The sequence below is a fragment of the Theropithecus gelada genome, chromosome 7b, assembly GCF_003255815.1.
Source record: "Theropithecus gelada isolate Dixy chromosome 7b, Tgel_1.0, whole genome shotgun sequence".
NCBI lineage: Eukaryota > Metazoa > Chordata > Mammalia > Primates > Cercopithecidae > Theropithecus > Theropithecus gelada.
This window is the reverse complement of record NC_037675.1, coordinates 82,159,081-82,179,282: the sequence shown is the minus strand read 5'-3', so window position 1 is coordinate 82,179,282 and position 20,202 is coordinate 82,159,081. Positions and strand designations below refer to the sequence as shown.

Sequence of the window (20,202 nt, the reverse complement as noted above, 5' to 3'; positions counted from 1 at the left end):
CCTAAGAAATTTTGGTCAGACTGGTTGTCTGCTTTCAAACCCTATCTCCTGATAAGATGTTATTAATGACAATGCGTGCCTGAAACTTCATTAGCAATTTTAATTTCACCCCATCCTGTGGTCCTGTGATCTTGCCCTGCCTCCATTTGCTTTGTGATATTTTATTACCTTGTGAAGCATGTGATCTCTGTGACCCACACCCTATTCGTGCACTCCCTCCCCTTTGAGAATTGCTAATAAAAACTTGCTGGTTTTACGGCTCAGAGAGCACCATGGAACCTGCCAACATGTGATGTCTCCTCCGGACACCCAGCTTTAAAATTTCTCTCTCTTGTACTCTTTCCCTTTATTTCTCGGACCAGCCAACACTTAGGGAAATAGAAAAGAACCCATGTTGAATATCGGGGTTGGGGTTCCCCCAATATGAAGCCACTAGATATTTGAAAGTCTGGAGATGAGGAGTTAGTATGGCTTCTGAATGTAGGACTCACTAATACCTACTAATATCTGTCTACCTAAATACTCATCTACCAAGGATATTGTGTAGGTGAGATGATTCATAATATTGGAACTTTATAGAGTTATTTAGATTTAAGAGGCTAAATGGTAGAAGAGACTCAGGAAAGGAGATTATGAAAGAAGAAGAGGAAGATAGAGAGCTAGTGAAAAGTGGTATTGTGAAAGTTAAGGAAGCAGAGAGTTAGAATGAGCAAGGGGTTATTAACAGTGTCACATGCTACAAGGAAACTAAGTGAAGGAAATTTTTGTTTGTTTTGTTTTGTTTTGACTGAATCTTGCTCTGTGGCCTTGGCTGGAGTGCAGTGGCGGAAGCTCAACTCACTGCAAACTCCACCTCCTGGGTTCAAGCTGTTCTTGTGCCTCAGCTTCCTGAGTAGCTGGGATTACAGGTATGTGCCACCACACCCAGCTAATTTTTGTGTTTTTAGTAGGAGACAGGGGTTTTGCTATGTTGTCCAGGCTGGTCTCGAACTCCTGGGCTCAAGTGATCCACCCACCTTGGCCTCCCAAAGTAAGGTTTTTAAAGAGTTTTCATATTTGGCTATAGGTGATCTTGGGGGATCTTGATGAGAGCTATTTTCATAGTATGATGGAAACCAGATGTAGTGAACCAAGTGAACTGAAATAAGGTTGTGGGAGCATCAAGTATGAACTACTCTTTCCAGGAGCTTGGCTTAAGAGGTAGATGAGTACATGATACTGGGTAGAACATAATGTAGGATTGAGAAAAGTGCTTTTGTTGCTGGTGTTTTTCTTTTTTTTTTATTTTTAAAAATCTTTACTGTTAGTTTTTGAGATGAGAGAAGTAAAGTGGAATAGTCAAGTAGGAAAATCACAGAGATAGGCAATTTGTCTAAGGAAGAATCCTCTTTCCTTGGAGGCGGGAAAAGAGAAGAAATTGACCATTGGTAAATTTTAAAATACAAGTAGGATATATTTGGGGTATCCTGCATTAACTGCCTGCCTCAATTTTACTTTTGAAGGAGGAACTATAGTACATACCAAAACCAAGGGTAAAAATGGTAGTGTCAGAGGTGAGACTTTTTATAATAATGGCCCTTGTGTGAGCTGGGTTGAGGCATGTGGAAGGCTTTCTGGGTGCCAATGAGTTGACTCTGAGTGTGTGGTCACATCAACTGATAGTCCTGTGTGATGTTTCTTACAGGACTCAACCCAACGTAGGAATTAGGAATTTTTTAAGTTCACCTAGAGTTGGTGGTTTTGTTGGTAATGTTCAGTGAATGAACAGTTTAAAGAGGGAGGCTAGGTGTAAGCAAGAGATTGGCTAAAGTGAAAAAATAATAGTGTTTGGGTTAGAAAGCCAGGATTTAAAACTAGCAAAAGAAATCTCAAGGGAGTGGTCATCTCCTTGACAATGAAGCACAGATAACACAGAAGGAAGAGGGTGTAATAGCTGATTAGATTGGTAATTAAATTCAAGAGTTAGGGGAAGAGGGTGGAGTGAGGAACCTCTTGCTTTAAAGGTGGCAGTTCTGATAAAAACACCAAGATAAAACCACGGCAGTGGGTGACTGAAGAGGCATGGATAGGGGTCATCTGAGAATCTGGAAGTTTAGCAATAGGTTGATAACATGGGTTCTAGAAGCAGACTATCCAGGTCCAAATCCCTATGCCCTCACTTATTAGGTATGTGATCTTGAACAAATTATTAACTGCAGCAAATGTTGGTTACTTTTCACTGAAATGGGGATAATAGTGTCTCATTTTAGATTTGTGTTGGGATTGAATGAGATAATTCATATAAAGCATTAAATCTTTGGTATAACTTGAGTACTCAATGCATTTCAGTCACAGTCATAGTTATTTGATTATTATTGCTCCTTTTCTTTTAAATCTCAGCTTATACATCACCTCCTATGGGAGACTGTCTGCAGCCACACTGTAGACTATAGATGCCTTTAGGTAACTCTCCATCATGTTTTAGCACCTAGGACTATCTACTATAGTGGTTGATGAAAATATCTCCCTAATTAGAGTTAGCTTCTCTGGTATTAAGACTGTGTCCTATTAATTTTCTATAAACCATATGCCTGATGAACAGGAAGTGTAACCACTTTCTTTCCAAGGATTTGTTGAAAAGAAAAATAAGTTCCGTTTCTCTTTTGATGAGGAATCACTTGATTGCTGCTTGTTAATCAAGTTGATTTCTAGCATATTGGTAACACTTTTAGAATAAGAGCAAAAGGTAAACCACAATTACAGGGGTTTTTCTGATCTTATTGTAGAATTTTCTACACACACAAGTACACAGTTCTCAATTTCCCATTTGGGTGGATGCAGTGTCTTCCAGGCTGCCTTGAATTAAGCAAACTGGACAAATGCAAACCTGTTGCCTAGAAAATGAAGTTTGTTTTTGAGGCATTTAAAAAAATGTTTGCCGTAATGTCAAACTATGATTTTAATCATGAGGGAGATTATATTTAACCTTATTTGAGCCATAGATCATGGAATCTGGACCTGGAAACTCTGCTGTTGGGGCCAAAGGAGCTTGGTAAATGTTTCTAGTTTCATTTGTCTGGGCCTTAGTTCGGTGGAGATGTTATTTATTGTTTATTCAACTCACAGCTTCATTCTAGCCCCTTGAACCCATTCTTATTTGGACACATGACATTTTAATGTTACCATTGTTGCCACTAAGTATTTGGAAAGTAAGGCTCAGGAGGGGCAGCTTATGTGACCCATTGTAAGCGCTTTATTTCTGAATTTATCACTTTCTTACAAAGCTTTACAAAAGTGGCTTAATGTTAATGATTCTTTAACGGCTTAATGTTAATGATTATTTTATTTGTATAAACTTACTTAAAACAATATCTTCTCATTTTTAAACTTAAAATAGATATTTACTTATTCTTAAAATATGTATTAATCATGATGATTTAGTGTAATTTTCAAATATATAATCACCATCCTGGCTTTAGGGAAGCTAGACTTAAGGTTTTTTTTCTTGATTAGAGAAATATTCAAAATAAAGTTAAATTAAATGTATTTATAAATGTGTACTGTAGTGATTCATATTAGCTTGGGATAAGTGCTTCAACATATAATATTATGTTGGTTTATCTGGAAATAATCAATGTATAAGCACTTTATTGGGAACCTAATATAGTGTTATCTATGCTGATGTTTCTGTCACTTTATTGTTACTTATTTTTGTTTTTTTATTATAATTTTGTTTTGCTGCCAGAAAGCAAAATGTTATATATGATTGCTACTAATAGTTCTCTGATAACCTGACAAATTTTAAAACATTACTATTTCTTCAGTTGGACAGAACACTAGGTTGTTACTAAAATAATGCACATTGTTTTCTTCAAAAGTGCCTTCTATTTTAGTGACAGTCAATTGGAAACCCGTATTTTCCTTTTTTGGACAATAAAATAGTCCAAAAAAGAGGGAATATTTATATAAAAAATTGTTCCCAACTAATGTGGTTATAAAATACAAAGAAAATGACTCATATTTTCTAAATTGATTGCTAATGAATTTTAATACAGATGATTTCCATTTCAGTGACATTAGAGATTCTTGTTTGATGATATGCTACACATCTAATTTTGACAAGCATTTGTTCCTAATGTTTCACATGCTTTACTCCTAGAATTTAACACGTGAACTGGAGAATGGGGAAAAACAGCAACTCCAGATGTTGGATCGACTTAAGGAGATCCAGACTCACTTTGACACATGTGAGGCCGAGCGTAAGCATGCTGACCTTCAGATCTCAGAGCTGACTCGCCATGCAGAGGATGCAACCAAGCAGGCTGAGCAGTACCTCAGTGAGCTCCAGCAGTCAGAGGCCCTGAAAGAGGAGGCGGAGAAGAGGAGGGAAGACCTGAAACTGAAAGCTCAAGAATCCATTAGGCAGTGGAAGCTTAAACATAAGAAGTTAGAGCGAGCGTTGGAGAAACAATCTGAAACAGTTGATGAACTGACAGGCAAGAATAATCAGGTATAAAAGCCACATTCCTAAGGAATGGTTTTCAATGTGACCCATCCATTCATTCATCTCTCCTTTGAAAAAACACTTGAGTGCCATACTGTGCATATGATCAATATGCTCTTGATAGAAGAATCCTTATGGTTGGCTGTTTCAAAGTATAAAAGTTAATTTTTAAATATTTTTTACTTAAGCCTTTTCATAGTTTAATATTATGTGGCTTTTCAGAGTTGGCCCATCAATAGATGTACCCCTTGCCCCAGTTTAGGTGTAAGTTTCCTAAATTGAATTATTCTTTAATCTCCTAATATTCCAATGGAAGAAAATTACTAAATCTTCCTTATTTTCACACAACTTTCCTCCCAATGCATGTATTTTAAAATCTCATTTATTTATATATTTCAACTAGGTATTGGTTAGAAAGAAGCATTTAAAAAATGAAGTAGTTACTAGGGCCATTTACTGGCAGTAACTGTAATGGGCTTACTTGAATGCGTTCACTGAGGATCTCACTAACTGAGCAGTGTTATGGGATCACAACCCTCTTCAGGACTTTGCTTTTATGCCCTTTTGATAGCAACAAAACGCATTTCACTCATCTATGTATGCATTTCACATTAACTTTTCTCTTGTATAATCAGTTACTTTAAATGGATTTTATGCTCCTATGTTGATTCTCATCTGGTATATCTTTGGGTTGAATTAAACCCAGATGTTTATAAGATAATAAGTAGGAAAGTCGTGATTGATTTTTATCCATGTTTATTCTTGGTTTATCATTTGTGCTTTGTCATTTGTCACTTGTCAAGAACTCTGTACATTCCAAAAGAATAATCGTTTGGATAAGTTGACTTTCTTTGAAAAGAAAACAAAATGTAGGGCATTATATTTATAAAATCAATTTTCAGCATTTAAGAGTGGCAGATGCTTATTTCAGATGAGCTGTCATGGAAAAGATACTTTATCTTTTACATATGAATTTCTCGGACATATAGAAGATGAAAAAAATGATCATTTTGCACTCACTGCAGATTGCTTTTCATTTTAACCCATCTGACACATACTGGGTGGCTGGTTGCCCTGAAGTAAAGCAGTTCTAAAGCTTTCAGACTTGTGCCTGAACTGATCTGATCCCAGGAAATTGCTCTATCTTGATTATTCTGTTGTCAGCCTGATCTGGCAACTGGCTCAGTGAGCCTGACTGTAGGGTAGGTAGGTAGCTAGCAAGAGGAGTGGTTGAGGGAATTGACTGATTGAAAATCTCATCTGGAGATTTTACTTAATTAGAAGAGATTTAGAAGGGTCCATGTCATCATACAGTATTCCAGTCCATGGTGCTGAGACTTTTCTACGTTGAGTTTTCAGAATATTAAAAATTGTTTAACAATCATTTCCCAGAATACTTCCAATTATTTTTATCACTTAGCATTACTAATGATAAGCAAAGAAGCAGTTTTAAAGTGATTGCCACAGTTAAGGTCGTAACACAATTATCACAGCAGGCATTGTAATTTCTCCTTTAAAAGCCTTAAAAATTAATGCAGCATGTTGCAGTTAGAGCAATGGTTTTTCAAGGAAAAAGAGTAAGAAATGTGCTCAGTAAATCTGTGATGTGGAAATACGTGGTAAATAATTTTGGAAAAATTTTTAAAAAATATATTACTGAATATTATTTCAAAGGGATATTTAATTCTTAATAAAATCACAAAGCCACCTTAACACATTTGTAATACGGCTACTTTCTTTTTGATTTTTAGGGCTAATTATTTTCAAAAACTGACTCCAAGGTATTTTGGAAGGGTGTATTAAAATAAAAATTATACTGATTTACAAATATAACATATGGTGGCTTAAAGAATAAATTACTTAATAAGTACCCTTACTGAGTCATTTTATATGCTCATATGATGCTCTCCTCATATTTGCAGTATGGTTCTGTGTCTACCGCCAGTTCTCTTTTTCTAGCATAATTTATTTTCTGCTTTAAGATTTGTTACTTAAAAAATATACTAAATGACAAAAGGCTTTTTTTCTCTTAAAAACTTCTCTGATTTATTTCTTTTTTCCTGCTTTTTACATTTCTGGAATCTTAGTAAGATTATAAGATATCATATTACAAAACTACTTCATGACTGAATGATGTGTAATATCAAATCGCATATCACTGCAGAAAAAAAAAAAAAAACCCAGACAGATCAAATTGTATACTTTCCTCAAAGACAATGAAATGGATATTTACATCAGGGAATTGTGGTGTACTTCAGGGATATGTAGGTAACACATATTAGGAGACCGAAAACTTAATAGATACAAATAATCTAGCTGTAAGTTGTGGTATTTTTGCTTCTCTTTTTCTTTTAAGGTACTGTTTGAAATCATTGGTTTGTATGGGTGCTTTGAAAACGATAAAGGAAAAGATTGGACTCTGATCATAGTATATGCTTTTCTGAATGTTTCCAATTTTTTTCATACTCTTTTTTAATATGGATAATGGGAATACTTTCCAGGGTTTTTTTTTTCTCCCTGCTGAATTGGCAGAATAATTGGCTTGCTTATGTATTGAGCTTTTTGCTTGATAGTATTTGACTTCAAGAAGCTTAAATTACCATATATTTCTTCTGCATATTTCACTCCTGCTGGCAAAAAAAAAAGAGTTACATGTAATATATGCTATCTTGTAAAATCTGAATTTTTGAATGGTTGAAAGTAAGAAGGATCAGTGCCAAAGTGTACGATTTTTTGAATGCATATACAGTCCTATCCCATACAGTTCAAGAAATGCTAGAGTATGTATTAGTATAATCCAGCCATCTGCCTGCATTTTCTCTCACATGCAGGTAAACAAAACAAAACAAAACAAAAACATTGAGTAATCCCCTCATCTACCTTTTAGTTAATTAAAAAAAAAAAAACAAAAAACAAAAAACAAAACCAAACTGTATATATAATACTTTGTGTTCAGGTCTTTGAGGACTTGGCTTCTGTTTCTATAATCGCCATGGTTTTAGATAGTATTATTCTTTTGGCTTCACACAACTATTTTAAGGCCTTTTTTCAATAATCTTTTCTTTTGCCCCTTCTTTGGAAGCTTGGACTGCCTGGTTAGAACATTCTTTTCCCGTTTTTGCTCTTGACTGCTGGCTATTTTTCATTTATGCCCCTACATTTCTCAAGGATTTTAGCTTGGCTTTGCATCAGCCTGTTTTATGTCATGTAATTCTTGCCATCATCCTTAGTAACTTCAGAGTTCAAGTCCTCAACCTACTGAAGTCTGTATCCTTCTAATTCACGAATGTCTTATTTTATAGTGACCTTCACTGAAATAATTCTACTTCAGTGTCAAATTTCTGTGTTTAAATTTTATCTTCATCTGTAATTGTTCCATGTTCAAGCCTTCCGTTCCACAGCTCAGTGTCTGATCTTTCAGAATTCTTCTCTTCCCTACCACCTAGCTTTTTAAACTATTAATACCCAATTTTGATCTTTCTATATTCCTCTGGTTTACTAGCCAGTTTCTGGATTCAGTTTTCTTCCTGTCACATTGGACTTCGTCGAAAGCTACTTTGATGTTGTCCTCATCACCTCTTCAATTTCTTTCTTCTCCCTCATACATTTTACGGATTTCTAATCTGGAGTCAACCCGACTTTCCACTTTTTCCATTCCTTCTCCTAAACAGTAACAGCAAAACTTCCATAGAAATAGCAGTTGGCTTCTATAGTATTCATGGTTACCTCCTCCCTCCCCCATCCATTCCATTCAATAATTAATGCAAGACCATCACTAGGTACAGAATTGCAGAGAGGTGGAGCCAGAGCTTTGACATGCTGTCTCTGGAGCAGTTTTGCCTGGAATGATTTTCTTGTGGTTTAAACCAGTTTGGATTGGGATTTTCTCTTACCCTCAGCAGAAGAAATTCACGTTTATGTAAACGTTGAGTTCTAGCAATAAGGAGCTATAAGCAAAATAACCTAAATTGTAGGATTGGCTGAGAGGAGAAGTAGGGTAAGGGGCAGGAGAGGATCATATTGTTCTAAAGGGAAAGTTGGTAAACTTTGCCATGTGGTTGGAAGCAACTGGTTTAAAGAGAAATCATATTTAGGGGCATTGATGCTGTGAATAAGAGGATAGTATTAAGTGACTGGTAGGAAAACTTTAGGATGTTGGAGTATGTTGTGTGCATATTTCAGCCTTCAGTAAGGTATTACAAGAGAAAGAGAAGTTTAGGTTGAAACTTGTCTGTCTAAAAGCAGAGTTTTGTTCGTTTCTGTTTGTTTGTTTGTTTCCTTTTTTAAGATGAGGAGCCTGAAGTCTGCAATCTATAATCCATATTGACTATGAGTCTGATAATTTGGAATCCTTTAGGCTTGGAAAAGCCAAATTATTTATCCAAACTGAAATTGGTGCAAGCATAAGAGGGAAGCAGGAAACAGCAAGAAAAAAAAAAGAGTTAAAAATCAAGCCTTTTTCTCAGGATCCTTTCAAGTACTTAAGCATTCCTGGCCAGACAAAGGGGACCCAGTTCCACTGTTCTGATCTTCCTCAAGATAAAGGCTACTCAATTGAGGGCCCTGGGTATGTCCAGGGTATTGAGATGGTAGTAAAGACATAAGACATTTTCAGACTCAGAGAAACGTCTAGACAAAATCTTAAGCTGTGGCTACTAGGCAAGCAATTAACCAGAAGCAAATTGACAGAGCTTAGTTTTTAGTATCTGTATTGCCAAAGATATTCTAAACTTGACCCACAAGGTCAGTGACGGTCTGCCCTGTGGCTGTCACCTTAGTCAGGAATTGATGTGATGCTTGGAACACTGCAAAGACAGCAAAAGGTGGAGAGTTATAGAGTAGCAGATCCTGAGCTTTGAGGGATTCTTCTTGAACGACCCTATCTCTGGACTTCCTGTTATGTGAGAAAAAGAAATATCTTTGCTTTTTAATCCAATTTCAGGAAGATATAATATTTCATAATTAAAGACACTTTACATGGTATGACTTCATTATGAAAATATGATTTTAATCCTCAGCACTGCCTATAAGTCTCTCAACTCATGCCAAGGGGGCTAAGTTATCTGCTTCAAACGGATATCACTATACTGAAGGCCCCTACCCTTGCTCAGTCCCTCCCACGCCATCTTTACAGCCCAAACTTGATTCTATCAGTTTTTGTGCTCTCTAGTTGGGTAAGTAGAATGACCCTCCCCAAAGAAGTCACCCTAATTTCTGGAATCCATAAATATGATAAGACATTATTCCTGTGATCACATTATCTGGATGGGCCTAATCTAATCACATGAGCCCTCAATAGAAGTTTTCTTTCTGGCTATTGGGAGAAGGGGACGTCGGAGAGAATTGAAGCTTGGGAAGGATTCATCAAGCTGTTCAAGCTTTGAAGATGGCAGAGTCCATAAGCCAAGGAACAAAGTTGGCTTCTAGAAGTTCAGAATAATCACTGCCAAAAGCTAGCAAGGAAATGGGTACCCAAAGTCCTACAACTGTATGGAAACAAGTTGTATCAGAAACCTGAATAAACTTGGACATGGATTCTCCTCAGAGTCTCCAGACAAGAGCCCTGGCCAGCTGATACCTTGATTTTAGTCTTAGGAGGCCTTAAACTGAATACCTTGCTTGGCCATTTGACCTATTGGAAGCAGTGAGATAAAAAATGTGCATTGTTTTAAGCTACTAAGTCCGTTCGAAATTGTTATGAAACAGTAGAAAAACAATACATCTACCCTTAGGCTCATCTATATTTCTCCTACCTTACATTCTTTTGAAATTGAACTCCTTCATCTGTGTTCCAGAGTTCCTCCTCTTCAGTTATCCCGTCTTTTCACAGTAGAGACGGGGTCTTGCTATGTTGCCCAGGCTGGTTTTGAACTCCTGAGCCATAGCTGTCTTCCCACCTCAGCCTTCCAAGTAGCTGGGATTATAGGTGTGTGCCACTGGGCCTGGCTCTTTTTACAGTTTTGATCACTACCTTGCATAAACACCTCCCTGAGACCCTAGTACCTCCTTGAACTTAAATTCTACTCCAACCTTTTGTTTCCCCTTTCTCACTAATCTTCATCACAGTCTTATGAAATAGCTATTATTCTTTTCTATAGTAAGAGAAATGATTTCTCTGAGGCCATAGAATTGCCCATGATTGAACTGAGAATCAAATTCGCTTCTTTCTGGTCAGAGCTCAACTGCTTATTCACCTCCTTTTATTAATTCTCATGTTATCTTTGTGCTCTTTCTTTCTTTCAGTTAAAACTGAGAGGGATTGGGAAAACTTTTTTTTGGAGTGATTGACTCATTAAATTTTTATCATAAATTGTTTTACACTGAAGTATAGAATGTGAAGTGTAGAAATGTCTTGCAAATATTTGCATTTTAACTCGTTATTTGTAATTCTGAAATGAGTCTTAATTGGTTCCTTTTTTCCCCCACCTGTTTCAAGACATGGTGTGGGCATCAGTAAGTAGACATGGAGATTATCTTTGGTGCCAGTGTGGCATAGAAAACAATCTTGGCTCCCTTGGCTGCCCACTATTTTATTTGCAATGATTAGGTGGTGAGAATTAGAGGCCAGAAGAGTTAACCCTTGGCCTCTGTCCCTCAATGTAAATCGTAGAGAGGCTGGCATAGAATGATGGACTTCTAGGCCCTTGACTTTTCACTTGAGCCCTTTCCCCACCTTCCCTGACTTAATCGCATTTCTATCTTTGTGGGCTTCAAGGCTCCCAGTTGCATATTGGTGACTTTTTGTCACCATTGATATTTTGAAAATAATGGCTGAATGTACCGTAAACTTTCTTATATTGTATCTGAATGCTTCCCTATGTTATTTTCCATCTCTGTTTTGGGATTTCTCCTTTTTAAAAGTGTATCATTGGAATGGACATCATTATTATTTTAGGTAATACTGTATTATTTCAACCTCTAGTAAGTTTTCTTTTTAATGGGAGTCTTTGCTTTCCCCATTTGCTTGCTCAATTCTATCTAACATTTAAATAAATATTTGTAACCATGGATTGAAAAAAGTTTTGGTGATGAAAATTTGAAATATATATTTCAGTGTGTTGCTATTTCAGGACAATTATATATTGCCCCCGGCCCCTCCGCTTTCTAGCCTAAAAGTATTTTTATTACAAAATGGAAAAAATACAAAAATTATTTGATAAATTTTGTTTCTCCTTGTGGGTTAAACTTTATTTTGCTGACTGGCACAGTCTATGGTGAATTTTACAGTAACTTTTATTTTTTTCTTTTGCTTCATGTTCTTAACCTGATAGATTTTAAAAGAAAAGGATGAATTGAAAACCCAGATGTATGCAGCATTACAACAAATAGAGAATCTTCGAAAGGAATTGAATGACGTCCTAACAAAGCGTGCCCTTCAGGAGGAGGAGCTTCACTCCAAGGAGGAGAAACTACGTGATATTAAGTCTCATCAAGCTGACCTTGAATTGGAAGTCAAGAATTCCCTGGATACCATCCATAGACTGGAAAGCGAGTTGAAAAAGCAGAGTAAGATCCAAAGCCAAATGAAAGTTGAGAAAGCTCACTTGGAGGAAGAAATTGCAGAGCTCAAGAAGAGCCAGGCCCAGGACAAAGCTAAACTTCTTGAGATGCAAGAGTCCATCAAGGACCTGAGTGCCATCCGAGCAGATCTTGCTAATAAATTGGCTGAGGAAGAGAGAGCCAAGAAAGCAGTGCTTAAGGACCTTTCTGACCTCACCGCACAGGCAAAATCCAGGGATGAAGAAACAGCTACCATCATCACACAGTTAAAGCTGGAACGAGATGTGCACCAGAGGGAGCTGAAAGATCTCACATCATCATTGCAGAGTGTGAAAACAAAACATGAACAGAATATCCAGGAGCTTATGAAGCACTTTAAGAAAGAAAAGAGTGAGGCTGAGAATCATATCAGGACACTGAAGGTACCTCTGCTGAATTATCCTGATGATACTGAAGGAATTTTTCTGGTGGCTCATGAAGTTAATAAGGCGTAAACTTTTAGAGATCATTCTGTATTCCCAAGCACTGAAGGGAAGATAAAACCAACAATAAAGAGGCTTATTCATGCCTGTTCGGCCAGGTTGAAATGAGTTATAACAGCCACCTGGGAGCACCTATTTCAGAGCATTGAAGCCCTTTATAAAGAACGTTTAGCTGTTTGGGGAGTTCAGGAAAGGCAGAGGTGGCAGTAAGTCATGGACCTGAAAAGTGCCCTCATTCAACATTTATGACCTCCTAAAATACAAAAGGCAAAGACTCGTCAAGGCCAGAGGAGCTATAACCACAGTCCTTATTAGTATGGTAACTAAAGTGGATCAGTTTATGGGCTGTGTAAACCCAAGGCTTTTGAGATTTACTCCTCCTTTTCCAAATCAAAGTTGCCTGGGTAAATGCCTAATTGGGATCTTGCATTTGAAGAAATGTTTCTAAGGTCTAATATTATTAACATTATCACCATGCAGGGCAATCGTTTTATAACATGATTGTCAGGAGTGTGATGAATCTGTTCCTCTTCCCGTCTTTTTTTTCCCCCATAACACTTATCATATGATATAGATTCCATATTATTTATTTTTTAATCTCCCTTTATTGAAATGAAGACTCTCTGAGGATAGGGATTTTAGTCTGTTTTGCTTCTAGCTATATTCCCAGTGCCTACAACAGTTTTTTGGAACATTGTAAATATCTATTGAATAGGTGAATGAATGAATGGTTAAATCTTCAAAGGTTAATTATTATAATGTTTTTCAAAAGTCTTTGAAATGCAACTACTATTTTCAAAATGCTTGGGATGCAAGATGAAATGATATTGAAACAGCTGACATCTGTAAAATGATGTGGCTATTCTATGAGTTCTTCCCCAGTCCTAGATAGCCTTCTGGCATGAAGATTTGGGGTCTTCAATTGGGGTTGGTGGGTCAGAATGGAGGCTAAAATAGGTAAGAGGCCCTTACTATATTTCATTAAACCTAAGACACCTTGTCAGGTGCATCATTGCTGTTATTACTAGATGCATGTCATCCTAAGAAATAAAAATGCTGCCTCCTGCCTATGAAACCACGATATGTCATCAAGTGTAAGAACTCCCAGGTCAGAGATGGTAAAATGTGGAAGATGCACATTTTAATTTTGATGAACTATGGAATAATAATCTTTCAGAGTTGATGAATATATAAACAAAAGTAGAATTAGGGATATGGAGAAGAAGAGCTGATCTTATAGAAAATAAAATATATATTACATGGTGATTGATTGGCTATGACAATAACAATACTACCAGCAAACAGTTTTTCAACACTTTATGCCAGTCACTGCTCTAAGATCTTTACAAGTGTTAATCATTTAATACCCACCTCCCCCTGCAGATTGTGTGGTATTATTTTCTCCCCGATGAGGAAATTGGGATACAGAAGGTTAAGTAATTTGCCCACGGCCTTAGAGCAGGAGAGTGGTAGGGAATGGATTTGAACTCAGGTAATTAACTGACTGTGTTCTTAACTGCTTTGCTAGGCTGGAAAAAAGTTTAGACTCAAGGATGGGTAGGTAATGACTTTGGGTGATTAGGTGGATAATGATGCTATTGCCAATATAGAGAATACAGACAGAATAGAAGATTTGAAGAGAACAGTGGCAAATCTAGTTTGTTTTTGTTGTTGTTGTTTTTTAGCATATTGTCTTAGGGGGAGGAATTTTAAGCTTAACCAAGAAAGTCTAGGTGGAACAGATTAGCACATAATTAGTACATAATAATTAGTAGGGTCAAGAGTTGAGGGAGAAATTGAGATTGGAGTGAAATATTTGGGAGCCAGTTAACTCTTGGGTGGTAGTTGATGTCATGGGATTTGGATGAGATTGTGCAGATAATAAAAAGAGGATGAGACTCTCAAACACTAATGTTTGAAGGAAAGAATTTACTAAAAGGGCCTAGCAAATGAAAATAAAAGACCATATGACAGACAGATAGGAGGAGAACCAAAAGAGAATGATATCTTAGAAATCCAGCTAAGACATTTTAAGAAAGTTATAATCAAGAATGATAAATGTGACAGGCAAGCTGAAAGAAGAAGTATAAAAAGCCTTCATTCCATTCAACAGAGGTTGATGGAGAAAGTACATGAGGAGATGTGAGGGGACTTGATAAAAAAATAAGAGTATATAGCATTCAACAGGAGACAAGGCCTCCTTCCTCTGAAGGATTCAGAGAAAACTAGTAAGACTGGGTAAGTTGGTAGGGATGATCTGGGGAAATTGATGTGAATCTTGACTGATAGCCTTTCTTCTCTCTGAAGTAGAATAGGATAGCAGTGCAGCAAGAAATTAGGAGCAGTGAAGATGAAAACTGGTATGAAGACTGGTACAAACTGAACGAGACTAGTCTAGGAGCATGTGAAGTACTTCCATGTGGCTAACATTGAAGAACAAAGATTGTGGGCAAAGGAATGAGAAAGCTGAAGGATAAAAATCTGCAGTCAGAGGTTGTTGATTTGGTCAGGAATTCTCATATTGCAGTGCAATCTAAAAGTTTTCAGAGTTAAGGTCGAAGGTGTGGTCATGCAGTGGTTGCTATTGTGCAATGTTGATGTAGGTAGTTGGGAAAGAACAGGTCAAATAACTTTGAAGCTATCTTATGGGATGGACACTTGGATATTTAAGATATTATGAAGGCATTAATTGGTCACATGCTAAAAACCACAGTGAAGAGGGTGACTGGTCAGTCAGCTGTTGACAGCAAGGTAGAGAGGGTTGATGAGAAATAGTGTGATGTGAAAGGAAGGCAGGGTTTTTGCATGAGGACAAGCATGTAATGATTTGTTGGGAGAAACTGGCATGGCATAGAGCAATGGTTTGTTTTAAGAAGCTTGCAGTTTTCTTGAGACTGTTGTTGAAACTAGAACCTTCCTTCTCACTAGTACTTATGTCTTATCACCATTATTTAGGTTGTATAATAACACAATGGTGAGGAGTTAGTAATAATTTTTTCAGTTAGAGCATGTTCAAGGTCATCTCTATAAGGCCATAATTCTCACATTCAGATATGCATTCTTCAATGAGAAATAGTAATTGCTTTTGCTCATGGATACATTGGCATATGGACGATATATCATGTCGTACTAGAAAACAGAATGCAGACTGCTAACTTGCAACCTAGCCATACTTCTAAGTAATTTCCCTATTTCCCTCTAGTTCCTTTCTCTACCCACAACCCCTCCCTTTATTCCCCCAGATACTCTCTAATTTCCTTTCCCAAAATATATATCTGAGTGTGTCACTTTCTACTGAACAACCTTTATTAATTATTTACTGTCTCTGTAATAAAGTCTCCACTCCAGTCCAGCCCAGCACCCCCCTTAAAATGATTCTACCTTACTCATGTACATTCATTCCTTTTTTTTTTTTTGAGATGGAGTCTTGCTCTGTCACCAGCCGGGAGTGCAGTGGTGTGATCTCAGCTCACTGCAGCCTCTGCCTCACAAGTTCAAGCGATTCTCCTGCCTCAGCCTCCCAAGTAGCTGGGACTACAGGTGTGCACCACCATGCCCAACTACTTTTTGTATTTTTAGTAGAGATGGGGTTTCACAGTGTTGGCCAGGATGGTTTCCATCTCTTGACCTCATAATCCACCCTCCTCGGCCTCCCAAAGTGCTGGGATTGCAGGCACGAGCCACTGTGTCCGGCCCATTCATTACCTTTTATGCTCTCCAACATTCCTCGTACAAATACAGATCACTGTGCATACTTCTGACTGCTCATTCTCTATCTGAATTGGCCTCCTAGTCTGCAGGAAGAAGAATTCTGCCAAATCCTCTAAGGCCCAATTTTTTTACTTCTTTTATGGATCCACTGAAGTTGGAATAAATCTCAACTGAGGTGGGGCTAATCTCTTGGTCCGCTGTGTGTCCATAGGTCTTTATTGGTGCCTCAGGTACAGCACATTTAGGCTGCCTTGTATTTTGGTTTGTTGAGTGTGCATGAGTCTCTAGAGGGACAGGCATTAGATCTAAGCCATTTTGTATCCTCTTATGGTGTCTAGCATAATGTTCCAGACATACAGAAGATACTCGGTGGATATAAGTTGAAATGTTGAAAAAGGTAGAAATCAGAGCATTTGCTCCTGACTTGCTCTATGATCTGTTTCATTTGGATTTCTCCATGTAATGTGGGAAATTTGATTTCCTCATTTTTTTTGAGGAAGTTCTTTGAGTTCATTTGTTGTGAGATGATAACAAAGCTTTACTAAATTCCCTATGTGTAAAGAATTTAGAATTTATAAGCATTCTGTGGATCTTCTGAGTCCTTTGGGCTTGTTGTTTTTTTTAATTTGTAAGATTGAGATCTGGGAGGGGTGTTAAAGCTATTCCCTAATGTGTGGTATTGAAGTTGCTCTAGAATTGGAAGAATGGCCAGAGATTGTGTGAGTCTAGCAGCTTCCTTAGAAACCAGACAATTTACCCTTAAGGAACAATCACCACCTCATGCTATTTTATTAATATATCCATACTTTTTACTTATTTATGTTAATTAAAATGAGTTGATAGCAAAGGCCATCACAGGAGATGTAATATACTGAATTATGCACACAATGGAGTTTTAGACAAGTAGCTCTACAAATGTTATATTTCTGTGTTTTTCAGCTTCATTTTAACTTACTACATTTTTGAGTCTAATAAGCTCTGATAAGTCATCCATATTTTTTTCTCTGTACACTTTAGTTCTATTTTTTCCTCCATCTAGAATCACCCCTCTCATACCTATTTTTAAATTTAAATTTAAAATGTTTTAATGACATGCTCTGCTATTAATATTTTCAGGATATTGGTCTGTTACCTCATTGCAATTTCAACAAAATCATTTTGTAGAGCCTTTTTTTGGAATCAAAAGATGCAGGATTGGAGTTCTGTGTTTTTGCCATTTGCTGACCATTTGATCTTGGTCAAGTTATTTCACTTTTTTATACCTCACTGTTAAAATAGGAATAGTAATGTCCTTCTATATCACTGGGTTGTTGTGCACAAACATCAGTTTGTAAATTCTGAAATGAAATATAAATGTAATAAAAACCACAACAATAAGTAAGTTGTTAGTCAGGCTTCAGCATTGGTGTGCTGATAAATATTTGAAAACAAGCTTCCGGTGGGTGGAAAACCCTTGATTTATAGCATTCGCCAAGTTTGGTAGTTCTGAATACCACTTTCTTGGCTGATTTAAAGCTATCAAATGAGATATCATTGGAGAGGGGTGAAGTTGGGAAGAGAAGAGCCAGTTGGCTTTTGACAGTGTCTATGAGCTGGCTGCAGCACACTACAGACCTTAGGGGGAATTCTTTGTATTTACCTATGCTTTTGTTAGGACATAAAAAAAAGTAAAAGCATTCTACTGAAACTTAAAATCGTAATTGAACAATTTTCCTGATGAGAGGTTTTATTTTGTAAATTTATTTTGGGCTGTGAATATAGGATTGCTCATAAAAAATCAATTTCTTTGTTAATTTAATGTGGCATCAACTCTTAGGTAAATTTTGTGAGGTAAATAAAATATAGATTTTGTCTAAAACTCACAAAACTTCTTTCAGGAGATTGTTTCCATTGATTGTGTTCCTATATACCTAATTAAACTCATATAATAAACTTATAAAAATAAAGAAACATATTTTAGGCATTAAAACATATATTTCAAACAGATTAAATGTGATTGCTTACAGACTGTTAGCAACTGGTAGGTGTGTTTCATGTATTCCTAGTTTCACCCAGTTGGTTTTTAAAACCTAATGGTATTGTACCTTTTGGGAGGCAGTGTGGTGTAGTTGAAAGCATGGACGTTAGAAAGAATTCCTGGGTTCAAATCCTGACTCTGCATTTACTCACTGTGTATCTTTGGGAAAGTGATTAACTTGCCTTTTTTCTTATTATTATTGCAATCAGTACAATAATAATACCTTATTTCATTCTCACAGGTTGTTGCGAGGATGAAATGAGGAAAACCTGTATACAAAAAGTCTTAGAGCAGTGTCCGCCACATAGTGTTTACATTATTGTTATTTCAAAATTCTTTAAGTTCACATACCTGACAAGTCTTTACTGAATTTCCTGTATAGAATAGATTATTCCCAAAGTTTATTTTTTAAAAGCTGATTCTGGTTATACCCTATATAAAGATCAATAAATAGATATTTTACTACACTACTGATGTTGAAAAAATAACTGGTAAACTTTTTCATATTAAGTTTATAGTTTCTTGGTTGTTATACTTCATAATGTTTTTTAGCCCCATAAGAGTAGTATTGATAATGACTTACATAAAAAGTACACAATTATTTCACAGAAACCAGGAGTGAAGTCAAACAGGAATGTTAAGCCCCGTCTATAGACAAGGGAACTTATCAGTTAGTAATATCTCATAGTATTTCCTTTTTGGGATACTTCTCTAATAACTCCTTCCCCTCTGAGCAGAGCTGGTATTTCTTCTTTGAATTTCCAAAATGTCCAGCTTACACCTTTGATAAGTACTTCTCATTCAGTCTTGTCAAATAGATCATTGCATCTGACTCTCTTACTATTCATATCTGTTATCTTTAGCATCTAGTCCAGTATCTACCACTTCATAAATGCTTGGTGAATACTGATCAGCGATTGAATAAATGCAAAGAACATTTCCCTTATGTTTATTTTAATTTTTATATATGAATGCTTTGAACGAGCTAAAATCTTGCAGTATTTTTCCACTGATAAAATGTGTAATGTGTTTGGTGTATTTTGGCTATGGCTAGTGGACTTTCTCTTTTTTCCTTCTCTTTTTCTCAGGCTGAAAGTTTAGAAGAGAAGAATATGGCTAAAGTTCATCGTGGTCAGCTGGATAAATTGAAATCACAGTGTGACAGACTGACAGAGGAATTAACCCAGAATGAAAATGAGAACAAAAAACTGAAGCTAAAATATCAATGTTTGAAGGATCAACTAGAAGAAAGGGTAAAAATATGAGTGAATTCTAATTTCAAATTCTAATCTCAATTTTAATTTCCTCTAGAACATATTTTATATATTAATAAATGATAATTGTAGTCTTTCACAGGAAAGTTGTGTTGGTGCCCCCCCCAAAAAGACAGTTTATTAGAATGCTGTGATTTTTATTCTTTCAGCCACCCATTCAGCTTCTAATACATTTGAAGTGTAAAAATTTGATTTTAAATTTTTTCTGTGTCTTAAAATAGAAATTTAGAAATGAAGTAGAAAAAAAAGGAAGGATGGTTTACTGAGGATCTACTATAAGTCAGATATTTATGCCAACTGGTTTACCTGTGTCTACCGGTCATTTAATTGCTACAACTCTTTGGCTTAGTGTCTTAGTCTGTTTGAGCTGCTATAACAGAATGCTATAGACTGGATAGAATAAAAACAACAAATATTTATTTCTCATGGTTCTGGAGGCTGGGAAGTCCAAGATCAAGGTGCTGGCAGAATCAGTGTCTGGTGAGGGCCTCCTTTCTGGTTCACAGATGCTTCTTCTTGCTATGTCTTCACAACGGAAGTGGAGAGAGAGCTCTCTGAGGTCTCTTTTATAAGGGCATTGATTGTATTCATAAGGGTTCTATCCTTATGAACTAATCACCTCCCAAATCACCTCCCACCCTCAATTATCATCACATTGGAGATTAGGTCAACTATGAATTTTGGGGTACACACATTCAGTCTGTAGCAATTAGGTTTTATTGATCGCCTTTGATC

General features: G+C 36.6%; 1 protein-coding gene across 2 annotated transcripts in view; it reads left to right on the top strand.

The window, feature by feature from the left end:
- CEP128 (centrosomal protein 128) overlaps window positions 1-20,202 on the top strand; it is a 466,370-nt gene that overhangs the window by 140,048 nt on the left and 306,120 nt on the right. For both annotated transcript variants that reach the window (XM_025391920.1, XM_025391921.1), the window contains 3 exons: window positions 4,139-4,489; window positions 11,755-12,405; window positions 19,282-19,446. In XM_025391920.1, the coding sequence (XP_025247705.1) occupies window positions 4,139-4,489; window positions 11,755-12,405; window positions 19,282-19,446 (1,167 nt within the window). The remainder of the gene's footprint in view (window positions 1-4,138; window positions 4,490-11,754; window positions 12,406-19,281; window positions 19,447-20,202) is intronic.